General features: G+C 33.0%; 1 protein-coding gene across 3 annotated transcripts; it reads right to left on the reverse strand.

Moving 5' to 3' along the window:
• Nucleotides 1-4,142: 4,142 nt before the first annotated feature.
• LOC141702797 (uncharacterized) lies at nt 4,143-13,340 on the reverse strand. Of its 3 annotated transcripts, none has more exons than XM_074506406.1 (8): nt 13,060-13,338; nt 9,335-9,437; nt 9,183-9,245; nt 9,018-9,051; nt 7,035-8,673; nt 5,672-5,762; nt 5,323-5,407; nt 4,143-4,653 (listed from the first exon to the last, which is right to left on the reverse strand). In XM_074506406.1, the coding sequence occupies exons 2-7, from the start codon at nt 9,415-9,417 to the stop codon at nt 5,374-5,376; spliced, it is 1,944 nt and encodes a 647-aa protein (XP_074362507.1). In that variant the 5' UTR covers nt 9,418-9,437; nt 13,060-13,338; the 3' UTR covers nt 4,143-4,653; nt 5,323-5,373. The 3 variants fall into 3 exon arrangements, with proteins under 3 accessions (XP_074362507.1, XP_074362506.1, XP_074362508.1); XM_074506405.1 differs by having other exon boundaries at nt 9,335-9,440; XM_074506407.1 differs by lacking the exons at nt 4,143-4,653; nt 5,323-5,407; nt 5,672-5,762 and adding an exon at nt 5,788-5,958 and having other exon boundaries at nt 9,335-9,440; nt 13,060-13,340.
• Between the last annotated feature and the right edge of the window lie 4,089 nt (nt 13,341-17,429).

A 17,429-nucleotide genomic window follows, 5' to 3' on the forward strand; every position in this document is an offset into this window, starting at 1 on the left:
TGTTCTTGTGTATCAATCTAGCGGATTAAAATCCCTAGAACTTAATCTCAAATCGCATTTAGCATTTGATCTTTTAATTACAAAAATAGAAAAAGTTCATGTCAAATTTATTCTAGATTTGTAATAATTGATTTGAGATTAATCCCTTGTAACCGATACCGTAGTTGTAACACCTTTCAAGTTTAATAAAAGTTTTATTTAACTTGAATTTTGTTTCACAATTTTATTCCGCATTTTATTCGACTAAACGGTATTGTTTGCATTCAACCCCCCCTTTTACAAACAAATTGGGACCTAACAGGTTTTCAAAATCAAATATGAATAGTGTTGTCCCTTGTGTTGAGATGTTTTTTAACACTTTGGATGAAACCGAAAAGTCCTATAGAGATTATGGTAGAAGTGTTGGATTTGAGATTATTATTAGGAGTAATGGTGTATTTTCGCACTTGTATATTTGTCGTAAGGGTGGAAGATTAGGTTCTACAAAAAAGGATGTTGAAGATGCGAGAATGGAAAAGGGAGGATTAGAGATATAATTTCAAGAACAAATTATAATGCCCGAATATATGTCACTCATAGGGTTAAAAATGATAAATGAGAAGTAACTTACAAATATTTGTGCTCTATCATCTTTCTTGGTTCAACTGAAGCATGATCATGACATGGCAGTTCCGGATAAAGTACAATTCATGCAAAGGTCAAAAATATAGATTCAGCGATCCGGGCATTGATTGAGTTATTTAATAAATCGGGGATTGAAATCGCTCAAGTGATGAGATTTCCTGGTGAAACGTGGGGTGGTGTGGAAAAACTTGGTTTTTCAAATCAAGATGTTCGTAATGGCATTCTAATATAAGAACACCGGTGTTTGATTCCGGTGATACGGATAGTAGGATGACCTTGCTATGACAATTGCAAGAAACAAGTTTTGGAAATTTTTTCTATCGAGTTGATTTGGATGAAGAAAATATATTTAGAGGTTTGGTTTGGGTTGATGATCGATCATTGAATGCGTACTCGAATTTTGGAGATGTTATTTCATTTGACTCAACCTATATGACCAATAGGTATTTTATGCCGTTTATACCAATTACGGGGTTCAACCACCACTACCCAAATATATTGTTCGATTTTGCACTAATGAGGGATAAAAAAGAGACTTCCTACAAATGGGTTTTAAAAACACTATTGAAAGCCGTTGAGAACAAACCTCCTCAAACAATCATTACAGATCAAGATATAATGTTGGAAAATGCTATTGCCAAGATTTTGCCACATACCAAACATACATTATATTCGTGGCACATAAGTAGTAAGTTTTTCGAGAAATTGTCGGTTTTGTACACACAATATCTGTATTTTTAGGCAGATTTCAATGATTGTTCATACAAGGTGTTATCACCCACGAAATTCGTTGGCAAGTGAGATATTTTAGTTGAGAAGTATGGACTCAAGGATCATGTCTAGCTAAACGAGATGTATTTTATAAAAGATCAATGGATTCGCTCTTACACAAAATAACATTTCGCCGCCGATATGACCACCAACTCACGAAACGAATCCATGAATTCATTTTTTGACAAGTATGTGAAATCTTCTACCAGGTTAAAAGAATTCATTAAGAATTTACAAAGGGTTTTGGAAACTCAATACCTTAACGAGGTTAAAGCCGATTACGAGACCGAATACAAGCAAAATAGATTATTATTTAATTCCTGGTTAAAAAATCATGCTTCGTCTATTTACACAAAAGAAATATTTCGGCAATTTCAAGAAAAGTTTAGAAAAAGCGCATCTTATGTTGTAAGGAGTTGTAAAGAAGGTTGCAATTACATGTGGGAGTTGTATTTAATGGAGAAGTATAATATTCCGGAGAATTGTATAATAATTTATCGGGCGAGGGTTAACCGTATGGATGGAAATATTGATTGTGCTTGTAAAAAATTTGAACACTCCGGAATTATTTGCAAACATATCCTCTGCTATTTTGACAAGAAACAAAAAATTACAATACAAACAAATTTTGTCAAATTGAGATGGACAAAGAACGCAAATAAAAATGAGGGGTTTTCACGTTATTACCCTCCCGTTCATGTTGAGGTTGGTGATTCAACAACGGCAAGGTACAATTCTTTGTGTAAATTTTTCCAAAGTTTGAGTGTCATTGGAAGTTGTTCGAAACCACGATAAAATTATGTCATGGATTTGATTGAGAAAGGAAGATCTTATGTGATTGAAAAATTTCGGGAAGAGGAAAATAATTCAAGAACGAAGTTGTTCGAAACCACGATACAATTATGTCATGGATTTGATTGAGAAAGGAAGATCTTATGTGATTGAAAATTTTCGGGAAGAGGAAAATAATTCAAGAACGGAGGTGTCATTCCATAATTACGGCGAACAAGATCTGATATTCAATCCTCCAATGTCACAAACTAAGGGAAGACCGAAGACGAAAATGTATAAAAGCGGTGGTGAGACGTCAACTTCAAAAATTAATTTGCGCCAAGTGCGATGTTTGTGGTTTATTTGGTCATGATATGAGAAAAAGCCCAAAAAATGCCAAATATTTAGAAAATTTGAATTAGGAATGTAATATTTGAACATATTTTGCTAATGTTAATTGGTTTATATTTAAGTTTTGATTTTGTTTTAATTTTCAATATTAGATAAATACATGTTTTAAACAAAATTGAAGCTGAAAAAAATAGGGGAGAAGTAAATAAAGCAAGCAAACCGCTAAAAACTAACTAATTTTAGCACTAAAAAATTCATAAAAAATTAAAATTTAAGTAATTTAGTAAAATAAAATGTAGATTATTTTCTCAAAATTTTCTGATTTTTAACAATCCTGGAATTTTTAAAAATTACAAATTATTTTTTCATTTTTTAATTATTTAATTCGGATTCCGCAATGAATCATTGCAAAAGGTCCCCTGTTTCTGCACAGCTTCGATTTTTTCAAAATTTTAACACTAAAAAAATTGTAAAAATTGAAAATTTATGTAATTTGGTAAAAAATCATTAATTATTTTCTTAAAATTTTTGTTTTTTAACATTTTTTTATTTTTTTTAAAATTATAAATTATTTTTTCTTTTTTAATTATTTAAATCAGTTTCCACAACGAATCATTGTAGAAGGTCCCTCTTTCTCCCTGTTTTTGCCCAGCTTCGAATTTTACAAAATTTTAACATTAAAAAATTTAAAAAATTGAAAATTTAAGTAATTTAGTAAAAAAAATTACATTAATTTCTCAAAATTTCTAATTTTTAACATTTTTTCTGGAATTTTCAAATATTATAAATTATTTTTCTTTTTTAATTATTTAATTCAGTTTCCGTAATAAAACATAGCAGAAGGTCCATGTTTCTTCCCTCTTTCTCCCCAGCTTCAAATTTTTCAAAATTTTAGCACTAAAAAAATTGAAAATTTGAGTAATTTAGTAAAAAAAAATTACAGTAATTATTTTCTCAAACTTTCTGATTTTTAACATTTTTTCTAGATTTTTTATAAATTAAAAATTATTTTTTCTTTTTTAATTATTTAATTCGACTTCCACAAGTTTCTCCCCTATTTTTGCACAGCTTCGAATTTTTCAAAATTTTAACACTAAAAAAATTCAAAAAATAAAATAAAAATCTAAGTAATTTGGCAAAAAAAAAAGTAAAGTAATTATTTTCTTAAAATTTCTGATTTTTAACATTTTTTCTGAAATTTTTAAAAATTATAAGTTATTTTTTCTTTTTGTAGGTGGTGGACATACAAGTGATGCGGTGACAAGAAAAAATTTACAGATCCGTTTTGCAGTTTCGTATAAAAATCCACAGGTCACCTGACATGTGACAACAGGTCACCTGACATGTGACAAGTTGAGGTGCGGTTTGGCTTGGCACGATTATGAATCGACTCGCCAAAAACTCGTATAACTCGGCCCGTGACGTGCCGGTTCAGAATTCGGCACAACCCGTATATTCAAACGAGCCGAGCACGGATTCAGTTTCTGTGAACCGGAACCGGCCTGGAACTAGCACGTCAACTCGCCAACGGCACGAACCGGCCCGTGAACCGCCTGGCCCGTGTTAATTATCAACTAACTAAATTAAATCATCACTACTTAAATATCAGCAAGACAGCAACAGTCTAAAGCATCACATGATTCATTGTGCTTTTTGATTAAAATAATTAATTGTAAATATTATTATATTGAAGTGGTGGCTGATGGACTGAATTGTGTGGACAGAAAATGGAAATTGGTAAATATAAAATAATGATGCAGCTCGCCTCGGCTCGCCAACTCGGCACGGCCCGGGCTGCTGCTTAAAAGCATGCAACTAGTACAATTCTATAACTCGTTTGACTCGTCTAAACCGCGAGCCATTCACGAGCTCTCATTTCTTGAATCGGCCCGAGCCCGACACGGTTCGTCCAGTTAAGCGTGCCGTTCACGAGTCCTGCATTAGCTGAATCGGCCCGCCTAAAATTCGGCACGGCTCGTTCGGACCACTCGTCTGGCCACCTCACTGACAAGTGATATAAAAACTTGGAACTTCCACTCTGATCAAAGCCCAAACTCAAAAGCAAGACACCAGAGGGATGCTCGGCACCATATTTGCCAATTTACCAGAAAAGAAACAAAAGAAACATACATGTACCTGTAGGAAACAACATTTGGCCACCAAGGCAATTAGTTGTGTTGGCATAGCAAATGATATATTTGAAAAAATCACATCTAAAACATAACATGTATGTATGCTAGAAGATATTATGCATGTGTGATCTCTAACATTTGGTCTTGAGCCTTCTCCAAGATTTTGCATAATTTGAATTATCATACATAAATATGGATTACGGCCCACAATGCAAATAGGAAAACTTAATCTTCTATCAGATATATATAGCCTATAGGTTCCAAGAAAGGGATGGATGGATTCTGAAGGTGGCATCTAACAGCTAGATACCAAAAAAAAATTTCGCAAGCGTGATACTAAATTTAAAATTCAACATTAGTGTTATTTTTTCATGATATTAGCTTAGTGCCAAAACATGCATCAGCAGGACGACACTACCACCATTTAAGTATATATTAAATGATTAATGTTCTATATGATATAAAAGATGGCAGATCACCACCAAATATATATCAAAAACTAATGGACCAATTAGTCATGTAGCTACACAAATTGGTAGTTCATATTGTACAAACAGATAATAGCACATAATCAAGCTGCATTATCTGAGGGAAGGTCTGATTGAGTAACCCATATAAATCCAGATACGAGATCACAGTAGTGATGCTAACAAATACTAGTAGGCATACTTACATGTTATAGCTGTATCCGGAGGAGCCTCGGGAATGGCACTTGATACCAACTCTAACTCATCATCTCCTCAAGTTCATTTTTTCCGCTGCATTTTGTTAACAAGTATGCAAAACAAGGGAATTTCAGTTCACATGGAATCAAGTAAATGTCAATGCCTAGCAACTGCAACTAGTGAACTGATGTTTAACTCATTTTACATTTGGGCATACTTTAGTTTCTAACAGGTTCTTATCTGCATTGTCTCTACAAGTGGTTCTACGGTTAATTAGAAATGATTACAACTTTACACTTGTCAGAAGAAAAATCAACACACACACACACACACGAGTACACAACTAAAAAGAATTACCTTTGAGGAAACGAGGGCCATATTTGTTGAACTAATTGAATAATTACAGAGCCATGACCATCCTTATCACAGTAACTTTTTTCTTTTTGAACTGCAGAAGATATAAATTAATAAAAAATCTGAATGTTAGAAGGGAATATAAAAATCATGCAAAAATGATATATAAACTTCATTTGTATCAATCATCCACTCCTGCAGGTAACTACCAATCAAATAACCTTCAAATGAGTTTCAACAAATATCAACACTTTGTCCTATTTAACCTTGCCCAAAGTGTTAAGTTAGTCCTGCCAAAAATATATCATGTCGATAAGGGAAAAGCAAGGATTTTTAATGCATTCACTCTATAATAATTAAGCCACTTTGAGTGCTAATTTAACTCGTCAGCAAAATCAAATCAGTAGATGACCATTCAGTTTTAAACAATACATAGTTATTGATATTAGTATCATCTAGAAAGTAACTTGGTGCACAGTTCTATTATTACAAAAATTAAATAAATTTTGTAAACTGAATTTCTAAAGAACTTTATGTAAATCTGAAAAGCTATGGTGGACCAAGCAGCTCCAAGGCGGAAAGTACAAATCAATTAACCTGGATTCCTCTAAATATCTCAGCATACATAATCATGTATAATGACAAAGTCCACACTGAATGTCTACTTCATAGGGCCACTCATGTAATAAGTTTTGCAGAGCCCAACTTCTAGTTATTTACCATTACCACTGATGATATGACATATAAATGACGTTCCTAGAACCGGGGTGGAGACAAAAAGAAAGCGTGAATTTATTTTGTTATTCTTCTCGGGGTAGGATGACAGTACAACTAATAGACGGTAATTGTTTGCTGGACTACTTTCTACAAATGAAACAACAAAAGTACATTTAAAACTGTAATTTTTTCATGTCAGTTGAAGTCATTGCCTCCATGAGGAGCTTATCTTGTTCAAGTCACAGTTATGGTAATGGTAGCAGGCAACAGATCCTGATTTTTTCAGTGTTAATCTAGTTGTTTAAATATGAAACTTTGAGAGAGAGAGAGAGGGAGGGAGGGAGGGAGGGAGGGAGAGAGAGCGAGGAAGGGGGGGAGGGGGAGAGAGAGAGAGAGAGAGAGTGTGTGTGTATAACTTTACAGTCTTATTGGTTGGCGGGAATCCCAAACATAAAACAATGTAAGCTTATTATAATTTATGCTCTCAGAAAATGTTCTTTTTTACTTCCGTAATTATCCCAGCCCTATAAATGGCACAAAGATATAACAAGAGTAAGAGTATACAAAAAAGAGAATTAAAGTGATCATACAACGTAGTACACGTTTATTAAGCATATATGAAGTTAAAGTAAAAATGAGGGTCGAGTACCTTGGTCCTCGTTCTGCTTAGCTTCACCGCATCTGAGATATGCTACATCATCTAAATCTAATGGAAAACCTTCAATTTGTGCAAATTCTTCCATTAAACGCCCAATGAGACAATAAGCAAACAAACTAGTCTCGTCGCTTGCTCCTTGAATGGCCAGGTATGGCTTTTTATTTATTATTTTCTTATCACTTATATCCCTACAAGAGATGTTAGATTCTATATAATTAATAGGCTCTTTTTTCATGACAGAATGCCCATTAAATGAATGAGGTGAAACGCAGGCACTTTCGGTTTTTGCCTTCTCCGTGTTCAGAGTAGACAAGGAGAAAGCACCTGATGAATCTTCTGTATTGATACAGGTCAACTGCATAGAATCTACTTCAGCTTTATAAGTTCTGTTTTGTGTATGAGGAGAACAGAAATCTTGAGCATTATGAGGCTCTATGGTGAAATTAGCTGAAATGCTCTCTGTAACACTTTCTGATGGGTCGTGCCGCTCACCAGAACGAAACCTGCTATTATCTGAAGGTTCATTTTTCATATAATTAACATAGTATTCATCATCATCGCTGTCTTCCGAATCTTCCATATATGAATCCGCAAAATCATAGTCAAACTCATGTTCATTAGATAAATCCCACACGATCTGTTTCATGTGAGCACCCACACTCAATATGCATTCAACTTCCTTTTCTATATCCTCCTTTGAGAAGTACTTTAGAGAAACAGTACGAAATTTCTGATTAATAACAGCGAGAACTTCCAGTAACCCTCCCGGAATACTGTCCATGTCACTGCATTCAAACAGATATTCAGTTAACAACTTTCTTATAGCACTCCGCGAACTCCTTTTTGATAATTTAGACCCTGGATCTAGCAAAAGTTGCAGTTTCTTCAGTTCCGGAAACCTCACCCTCCTGTTAAGGAACCAAATAGCCTTCGCGATATCCATTTGCACAACTTGTATATCTGGTGAAAACTCTCTCAAGTCTGTCACATACTGATTGCCTAGAATTAGCCTTAAAGCCAAGACTGCAACCCCCATTGCTTTACTTAATAATTCCCGCGATTCATCACCTTCACCAGCTGACAACATCTCAACACAAGTTTTTCTCAATAAACTGACTAATCTATCACGTTTCCATCCATTTTTTGGGGGTTTTACCTGGGGAATGTATCCCCTGATACCTCTGACCTTTCTGTGCATTGCAAGAAGGGCGCAAGTAGGTAATTCATCAAGCCCGTCCAATACATTCAGAACAGCATCTTGGTATGATTGAGATGAAGAATCTAAGAATTTTACAGGAGATCTACGAAAACTACGTGGGTCCTTGAGAAGCGGGGATAGCTTTTCAAAGAAGTCGTCATTAGGGCTTGAAATCATTTTTCGAAGATAATCTTTAATAACCTTTATCATCTTCCACCGGATTTTTTCAAAGTCGACTGAGCCATGTGTCAGTATGTCAGCAACACTGCAAAGACATTTGTTTGTCATATAATCAAGCAGAGACGATAGATATCGTACATTATTAGGCAGATTTAAGGGCAGCATATATTTGCTAAATGCTGCTTGTTCCTTCTCTTCTTTATATCCATTAACTCCTCTTTGAACAAATAATTTGACGGTCTCATAGAATACCTGAAACATACGGGAATTCATTACATCTAATAAAAGAAGAGTAAAAAACCAGAGGATGGAAACACAAGGTTAAATCTTCCCTTTTTCACTATATACATATTATATCATATCCAATTATATTTTCATTTGACAAGTAAAAGGACAGTTCACCTGCTAGTTGCCAGAAAATAATTGACGAAAAAAGTGAATAAAGCACAATAAACATAAGTAACCATGAGCATGATGGTAATGATTAAGAATTCAAGGTATAATATATGAAGTGACAAGTGCACCTAGAGTAAAATTTTTATATCACTCCCGAATCATTTAGCACAGCAATTTTTCTAAGTTTGTAAAATACTTACATCATCCTCCCTAAGCAAAGACTCTGGTAAAGTCCTGCACAAGCAGAAAAAGGAATTAAAGAATCCACGGCAAGAAAGAGCACATTATGAGTGAATTAGTGATATGAACAAAGAGCAGAATTAATTAGTGAGTTGAGAAAATGGAATTAAGAATAAGTAAAGAACCTGTTAGGTGTAGAGGTTATAAGTTGTTTTTCCTTTCTGGATATAGAAAGTCCAGCTAGCCACCTGCCAAACCTCATCAATTTGTTATTCAAGCCAAGCCTTTATGATAACTGATAAGTAACTTACAAGCAAAATAAAAAAAGAAAGAATACCTTCGTTTGATTCTGAGGCGATTCTCTTGATGAGTGAATTGTGACATAAGCCATTTTACATCTTCTGATGCATAAAAATCCATCCCTTCCTTCCTTACTTCTTCTTCTATTACATAAATATATTAGTATACTCTAGATAACTGATTGTGTGGCATTGAAATGCCAAGCAGCCTTGCAGGGAAAAAAAGAAGATCAAATACCATATACCTAGGGCAAGAAGTCAAACTACAAAATCAACAGACACACAATTAACTCTTGAAAATTTTGCAGCAATAAAGGTCAGTTTCATTTCTCAGTATCCTAGTTCAGATGACAAATTTAGTACTCTCAGTCTCTCACATCACATGGTATTCTGAAGAAGCACTCAAAGTATCTAACATCTCACTAATATAATTCTTAACTAGTTTGCCATTCTGCATCTAATTCTTAACTACTCACATTGATTGTTGTTATATTTCATATGTACTGAATCTGCAGAATGTCAATTTGGGTATGGAGTTCCTAAAATAGAACAATACATTATTCACCAATATATTCAACCCCTGTGATCTAAATTCTAAATATGATGTCAAATTGTCATCGCCAAATAAAAGTAAAAAAAAACAAGAACCACCTTGGACAAAGACACTATATACAGACTGTCACTTCACAACCAAATTAAGAATGCACATTGCAGCAAGCTAAGGCTGTCAGATATCTTTCACTTGTGTAGCTAAACAAGTGAACTTGCTTTGCTTCTGTTCCTGTATTCTACTTGTATACAGGTATAGTTTGAAATCTTTCCATTCAGCAATCCACAAATTTATGAAATAAAATTTATAGTCTATGTTTCAGCTGAAAACTATATACTCACTTATAAATAGTCTAAATTTATTAGATCACCAAAATTTCAGCATACGAAATGAAAATAATAGTTTTACAGAGAAAATAGGTGTGAAGCAAACATTTACTTAGGAAATAATTTAACAAGTTGACACAAAAATCAGCATCCATACAAAAATGCCCAACCTACTTGATCAAAAAACAGTAACATCTAATCTGGGCTTGTCGGAACCAGCAGTGACCAGATTCGCATATGCTTAAACAAATTTCAAAATTCTTGCAATCAAGGAACAATCATGAAAAATGCTAAGATAACAATAACATGTGTGTCTGCGGAGTCTTGCATTGAACATGATCCATTTTTAAATGTACTGCGGAAATATCATGCATTACAATTTAAAAAATAGAGACAGATAAACATTCAACCATGATAGCAAGAGTACAAGTTACTCTGTGTTTCAGGAATACATCATCATCATCATCATCATCATCTAATTAACTGTAAGTTAGTAGAAGATTAGGATTTAGGCCCCAAAGCAGAGAATGGGGGTATGTATTAAGAGGAGATATACACTACTAATCTTAGGTAATTACAATAGTTACTTTCTCACAGGCAATTGGTCGAACAGGTGGGAAACTACTCAAACAATATACACACATTATTCTCTACTCCATATGTTTGAATGAATGGATAGCAGGAAAATTTCAATTAACATATCTGTAAATTGGTTTGTGTGCGCATGTAAGACTGGGGGAGGAGGAGACACTGTGAGAGAAAGAAATACATAGAGACAGAGAGAGAGTAGATAAATATGTACCTTGAGATGTTAACTTCGGAGATACCGAGATAGGCAATAATTTGAACTAGACAGACACAAACGCAAGCCGCCTTTTTCCGGTGTTTTGCAAATAACAACTCGGTTTTATTCGCACTATACAATCCGGCCGGAGACTAATCGGAACAAATGTTCCAATCAGTTATTGTATTAAATTTAACTAGCTCTAAAATCCGTGCAAGGCACGGGTACGCTAGTAAATCGTATTGGTTTATGAATTTATTTAATTATTATTTAAACATGCCTGCGACTAAAATGGTAATACCCAAAAAACTTATGTAATAAAAAAAATTAACTAAAAAACATATTAAGTCTAATATATATTATGCCTGTGACATTTTATTATAATGTACTGACAGTTAAACATAAAAAAAGAAAATGGACAGAACACTTGCTTCTATTCAAAAGTCAAAACCTTCCGCAACCCTAGAATCCTAGATTCGTAGTTACCAAAACAATCCCATAAATGAAACACGGTAGAGTTGAACTAGACCCGAAATGGAACAAATAAGAATCAAAGAATGAAATAAGAACTCAATTAAGGAAGTCAAATTTAGAACTCACATAAGATATGATTGAGAGAAGATGTGAAGGGTTGATTGGATGTAAAAAATGAGTGGGTTTAGATATAGCAGGAATTAAGTATGGGATAATTCGATCCTATCACTTCTAAGAAATGCTATTTGATATCCGAAAATTTATAGTTGGTATGGATAATTATTATTCCAGATTCTTCATGAATTAAAATGCAAGCTACCAGATAACAAGATACCTCCTCCAACAATTTTATCGAAGATATATAAAAGACACCTTTAGGGAAAAGATTTCTCTTTAAGTTAATGAACCAACTACTATATACCATTGCATTTTGACTTTCTCAAATACCCAACCCCGAGGATATATTAGTACAATGAATACATAATATTTCTATATAAACAGTTATAGGATTAAGAATCCAAATATTAAAGCCATAATGTAATACTATTATAATTCTTAGGGAAATAGCAAAGCGAAATCCGGCATATAATTTATTGCACAAAAAAGGTAGTCTTAATAAATTAGAGTGAATTGCATGTTCCATCCCTAGTATTAGTAAATATTGACATGGGTAAACCAGTTATGAAAATGATGCAGTTTGCTGACAACCTCAAAATCCGATGCACCATCCGATTACTAAAATGATGCATGTTCCACAGAGTTTTTTTTTTGTTTTGCTAATTGAATTGCTTTCATACTTTATTGGAGATCTTTTTAAGAAGTTTCAAACTTACGGATTTGGTTTTTAATAAGTATTTGTTGCTGTGTTTAGGTTTCTATTAGAGTGTTGATGAAGTTTTAGAACCTATAAACTTGTTGGATCTTCAATTAATTTTATTGGAGATTAAACCAAGTCATGATTTTATATCCGAAAGATATACCCAAATCAGAAGTACCTCTTAATTTAGATGTGAAACTGTCTGAGAAATCTAAAGTGCATTAGTATTAAAACTAACCTGACCAAAGTGGATTACTTAAAAACTGTGTGTGACAATGGCCCTGAGGATGCAAAATGCATTTCAGTTTTCTCGTCAACTTGTTCGAGTTAGCTAGTCAAAAAGTTTTAATTTAAGAGAATCCGGTAGTACCTGGGTGGGGTGGTGACAAAGGTGTTCATAGTGCTAAAATAGGTCTTGAGTTTCATTGTTACCTCCCATTTCCTATACTAAATAGTATACCACTATACCAACTATCTAGGAAAGATAGTGGTTTCAAGTGTGTGGTAAAGCAGACTGTTAAATTGTTTACATATATACTCCGTAAATCAAATTAAGTAGGCGGTGTACCGTTCTCACTGTTAGATCAATCATCTTCTAACTTGTACTTCTTACGGTACATATCTTGTTTAAAGAAATAAAGAGCACTGCAGATATCTAATTTCATTTCAATACACAATATCACATTCACTTGAGTGGTAAAATACAGTAAATATTCAAATAATTTGAACTCTAGAACTTAAATAATCCAAATGAAATATTCAAAAACCAAGTACAAACATAAAAATTGATACTAGAAAGGTAAGGATTATACCTCCACGAAGCTTTTAAGCTACAATCCAATCAACGAAACAACAAAACAAGATTTCCCCAAACTCAGAACCCTAGATTCTAATCTTCCAAGAAACTCCACAAAAACTTTATTTTGTAACTTATAGCTGATGATTTTCTACTCCCTTTCCTTCTACAAGCCTTAATTCGATCTTCCAATCGTATCTGATGATGTGTTTGATTAAGAGAGATATTAATAATAAAATCAAATTAGTAATTACGTGCACACAGAGAGTCTCGTTCTGATATATAATATAGTAAAAGGAGTCTATGTAAATTGTTTAATTAAGAAACGGAATTTAGTCATCATTATTTATTCATTTAGATATAAATAATGATCTTTGCAAGATGTAATCATCAAAGATATGAATTTTTAATATTATTAACTTAAAACCGTGCGATACAATTTTTTTTAATATTATATAAATTTCTTAAAAAATATTCTGAATTGATATCTTCAATTTATTCATTATTTTTATTTTTATTTTAAATGATAAAACTTCATAATAATTATATTTATACATTCATATGTTTATAATTTTTTTAAAAAAAATTTAAACCTATATAAGATTATAGTCTTAGTACCGGGGAAAATAATATTATTATAGCGATTTTATAGTTTTTAGGGTAAAAATACAATGTCTTCATTATATTGGAACCTTAACAAAAATATTATTTTAAAGAGGTTATTATTTGATTGATAAACTATGAGATCTATTTGAAAAAGACAATAGTACTCATTGAACGATATAATTTATTAATCATTTTATATGTGTTTTAAAAATAATAATATTATGTTTAGTTAAAAGTTAATTTTTGTGTCTCCATAATGTTGAAACCTTTACAAAAATATTATTTTAGATAGGTTATTACTTAATCGATTAACCATAAAAACTATTTAAAAAAGACAATATTAGTGATTGAAAGATATAATTTTATTGATTATTTTTTGTGCATTTTAAAAAGTAATAATTATTATGTTAATTATTATGTTTAGTTAAAAGTTAATTTTTGGTTCATATCAATATGATATGAATTATACTTAGTTATCAAATTGATTTATCATATATAATTTGTTTACATTATTTTATTTTAGACCGAGGTCCATTACTACGTCTAAATCCAACTAATTATTTTAGGTTTAATTATAATTGTTTTTTTCCGAATCAGTATATATGATTTTGTTTTAGTTGGTCGAATTATATTTTTATTATAATTTTGTGTTAACTTGGATCATTTGTATAACATTTTTTTTCGATGAGTAATATATATTATTTTGTCTATCTTAATTCAATAGTATAATTTTTTTAGCCGAATCAGTTGAATTTTTTATTTTGTCTTTTATCTTTGATTTCTCAAACTGTCTTCCTCTTGACTTGTTTGACTTGTGTTTTCCCTTTTTCTGAACTTGCTTTTATCACTTGCAGAGAACTTATTAAAGCCACCATTTCTTTGTGACTTCTTGAATCTCATCTTCCTGAAACCTTTCACCAATATTGCTTCCATTTGAATCATTTGAGGATCATCAAGCTTTATGTCAGAATCATCATCAGTATTTATGTCAATATCTGATGAGTCGTCAGTATCTGACTCCAGAGCAATAGTTTTCTCCTTAAGTTTTTTTGAGTTTATAAGTTTCAGCATTCAAGGCAACAGACTTCACCTACTTTCCTTTCTTTTCTTTCTCTGCTGAATCTCCAAGTCATGAGTTTTTAACATCCCATAGATCTCTTCCGGTGAGTGTAAATCAAGATGATTGATGTCAGTGTATCCCATTTTTCAGGAAGAGCTCTTAGAAACTTGGTGTTGGTTCAAGAGTTAAATTCTCAAGGAATTCTCTTTGCATATTCTCTCTTTTTAATATATTTTACGAGGCTTATATCTCATTTACCCAAAAAAAAACTTGGTGTTGGAATCTTCCCTGTCATATTCCCTTCCAACCAATGACAGATCATTCAACAGTATTAGAAATCTGTCATAAGTATCATTAGCAGTTTCATCAGACTTTACTTCAAATTGTTCATATTCTTGAATGAGAACATATCTTCAATTCTTTTTAATTTCTAGGGTTCCTTGACATTGAGTTTTCAGTGCATCACATATTTCATTTACATTTTTGCAGGCAATCACCCTATTTGACATAACAGTATCCCAACTGTTATGAAAAATAATCTTGACCTTTGTATTTTTAAGCATTGCAGCTTTTTCTACATCAGACCATTCTGATTTTTCCTTTCTCACACAGTGTTCGGGAACAGTTGGGATCATTGGAACAACCTTCTCAGGATAGGGTGGTTCATCAATCATTAATTATGTCAATATAGTTACAATCAATAGATTCAAGAAACATCAGCATCTTCACCTTCTATGTTGAATAGTCAGCCTTTCTCAGATTTGGGATCTTCACGCTTTCATACTTACTTCCTGATATCTTTTGATCTTTTCTGATTAAAATTAAATCAGACCGCTCTGATACTGCTTGTTACCCCGTAACGATATAATTTATTAAGGGTAGTTGGATATAATTATACCAGTAAATCAAAATCAAGATGTAAGATCAAAAAGAGTTTATTAAATATGATAAAACTGTTACAAAACTTTCTCAAGAAATTCTGATATTTTTTAGAGATGTTAGATTACAATAATTCTTGAGATAAAGTTAATCAAAATGATAACATATTATGTGTTTATATACTACACAACTACTCTATCAATTACAAGATATGTTATAAAGATATTTATCACGTTTCTATACATTTCTCAATTAACAGCTACGTTCCTATAAATCAGGAACCGACAAATAAACATCTCCTCAAATACTGGGACTGTATAAATCAGTAGATACTGATTTATTCTGTTATCCTGACAACCAGACATATCATTATGTATGTCGACATCCTGACGCAATGCTGATCCTGACCTATGGCAAATCCTGATGCCTTGTATCTTCCCAGCAGATCCTGATGTTTACTTAGAGCGTTCTCACCCAACACCCCAACCTGTGGTGTCATAGAGTATACATCTTAGCAGCTGACTGAGACTGTGATTTTTCAGCAGTCAAGCAAATAGGTACCGTGTTTATCTTAGCATCCACCGAGTAATAAAGCCATCTTTCATTTTTTCCACTCCTTTGACTTCCTTTGTTGCAGAGTTTAAGATTACACAAGTTTCAGGATAAAACATTACATCACATCCATTATCTTTGGCTAATTTGTGTATGAACATTAGATTATGATGAAATTGTGGCATATAGAAGACATTTTCCATCTCCAAGCCATTCTGCAAATACACATCTCCAATGTACGTTATTTGAGCAGTGTCTCCAATAGGTAGATTAATTGATAGCTTTCCTAGATTACTTCTGATGGTTACAAGGTTCTTCATTGATGCAGTTATATGGTCTGAAGCTCCCGAGTCCATGATCCATTCATGCTACAGTGTCCTCATTTTGATGGTATTTATCATTCCTGGGAAGGGAGAGTCCAGTTCTTCTTCAATTTCAGTGTTTTTACCAGAGTTATCAGGCACTAATTGTAACAGTTGTGATAGCTGCTGTGCTGTGAGCCTCACAACTTGATGGCCCATGGACCCTTTCACAACAGTATATGCCATCCTAGCACCCCCAGGTCTGTTGCCACTTCAGTTGCCACCAGTTGATTGATTTCTTCTAGTTGGTTTTTGTATTTATGGTGCCACTTTGATAACCTACCACTGATCAACATTTTTCATTACTATGCCCTCTTCAATCACAAGTTGAGCAAACAAGTGATTTTTCTGCCTTGTGGCTGAAATATCCCCTGTCTGTATCATGACATGATGGAGAATCTCTCTTTGTGGCTCTTCCTGTTGAAGATCAGAGCAAGCCATTTCCACATTAGGCAATGGAGTCACCATCAAGAGTTGACTCATTTGAGCCCCATATATATCATCAATTCCGTTTAAGAACTAAAATAGTTTAGACTCCTCTTTAAGAGTGACAATAGCTTTTAACAAAGCAACCACATCCTCAGATTTTGAAGTAACAGTAGGCAATACATTCATGGCATCTATTTCTTCCCACAACATACTTAAAGTAGTGAAATATTCAAGAAAAACTTAAACCATTTTGTTCAAGGCAAAAAGGTCTCTATTTAATTTGTATTTCTTAGAGCCGTTAGTTAACATGAATCTTTTCTCGAGTTGTTTTCATATTTCACTTGCAGAGCTAAGGAACAAAATAGATTTCTTCATAGATTCACAAAAACTGTTATGGAGCCAAGAAATTACCAGGTTATTACATATATCTCATTGCATGCCTTCAGATTCATCAGTGGTGCTTTTTTTGACAATGCCAATAATAAACCCCGATTTTCT

This window comes from Apium graveolens, unplaced genomic scaffold, assembly GCF_009905375.1.
Source record: "Apium graveolens cultivar Ventura unplaced genomic scaffold, ASM990537v1 ctg5753, whole genome shotgun sequence".
NCBI lineage: Eukaryota > Viridiplantae > Streptophyta > Magnoliopsida > Apiales > Apiaceae > Apium > Apium graveolens.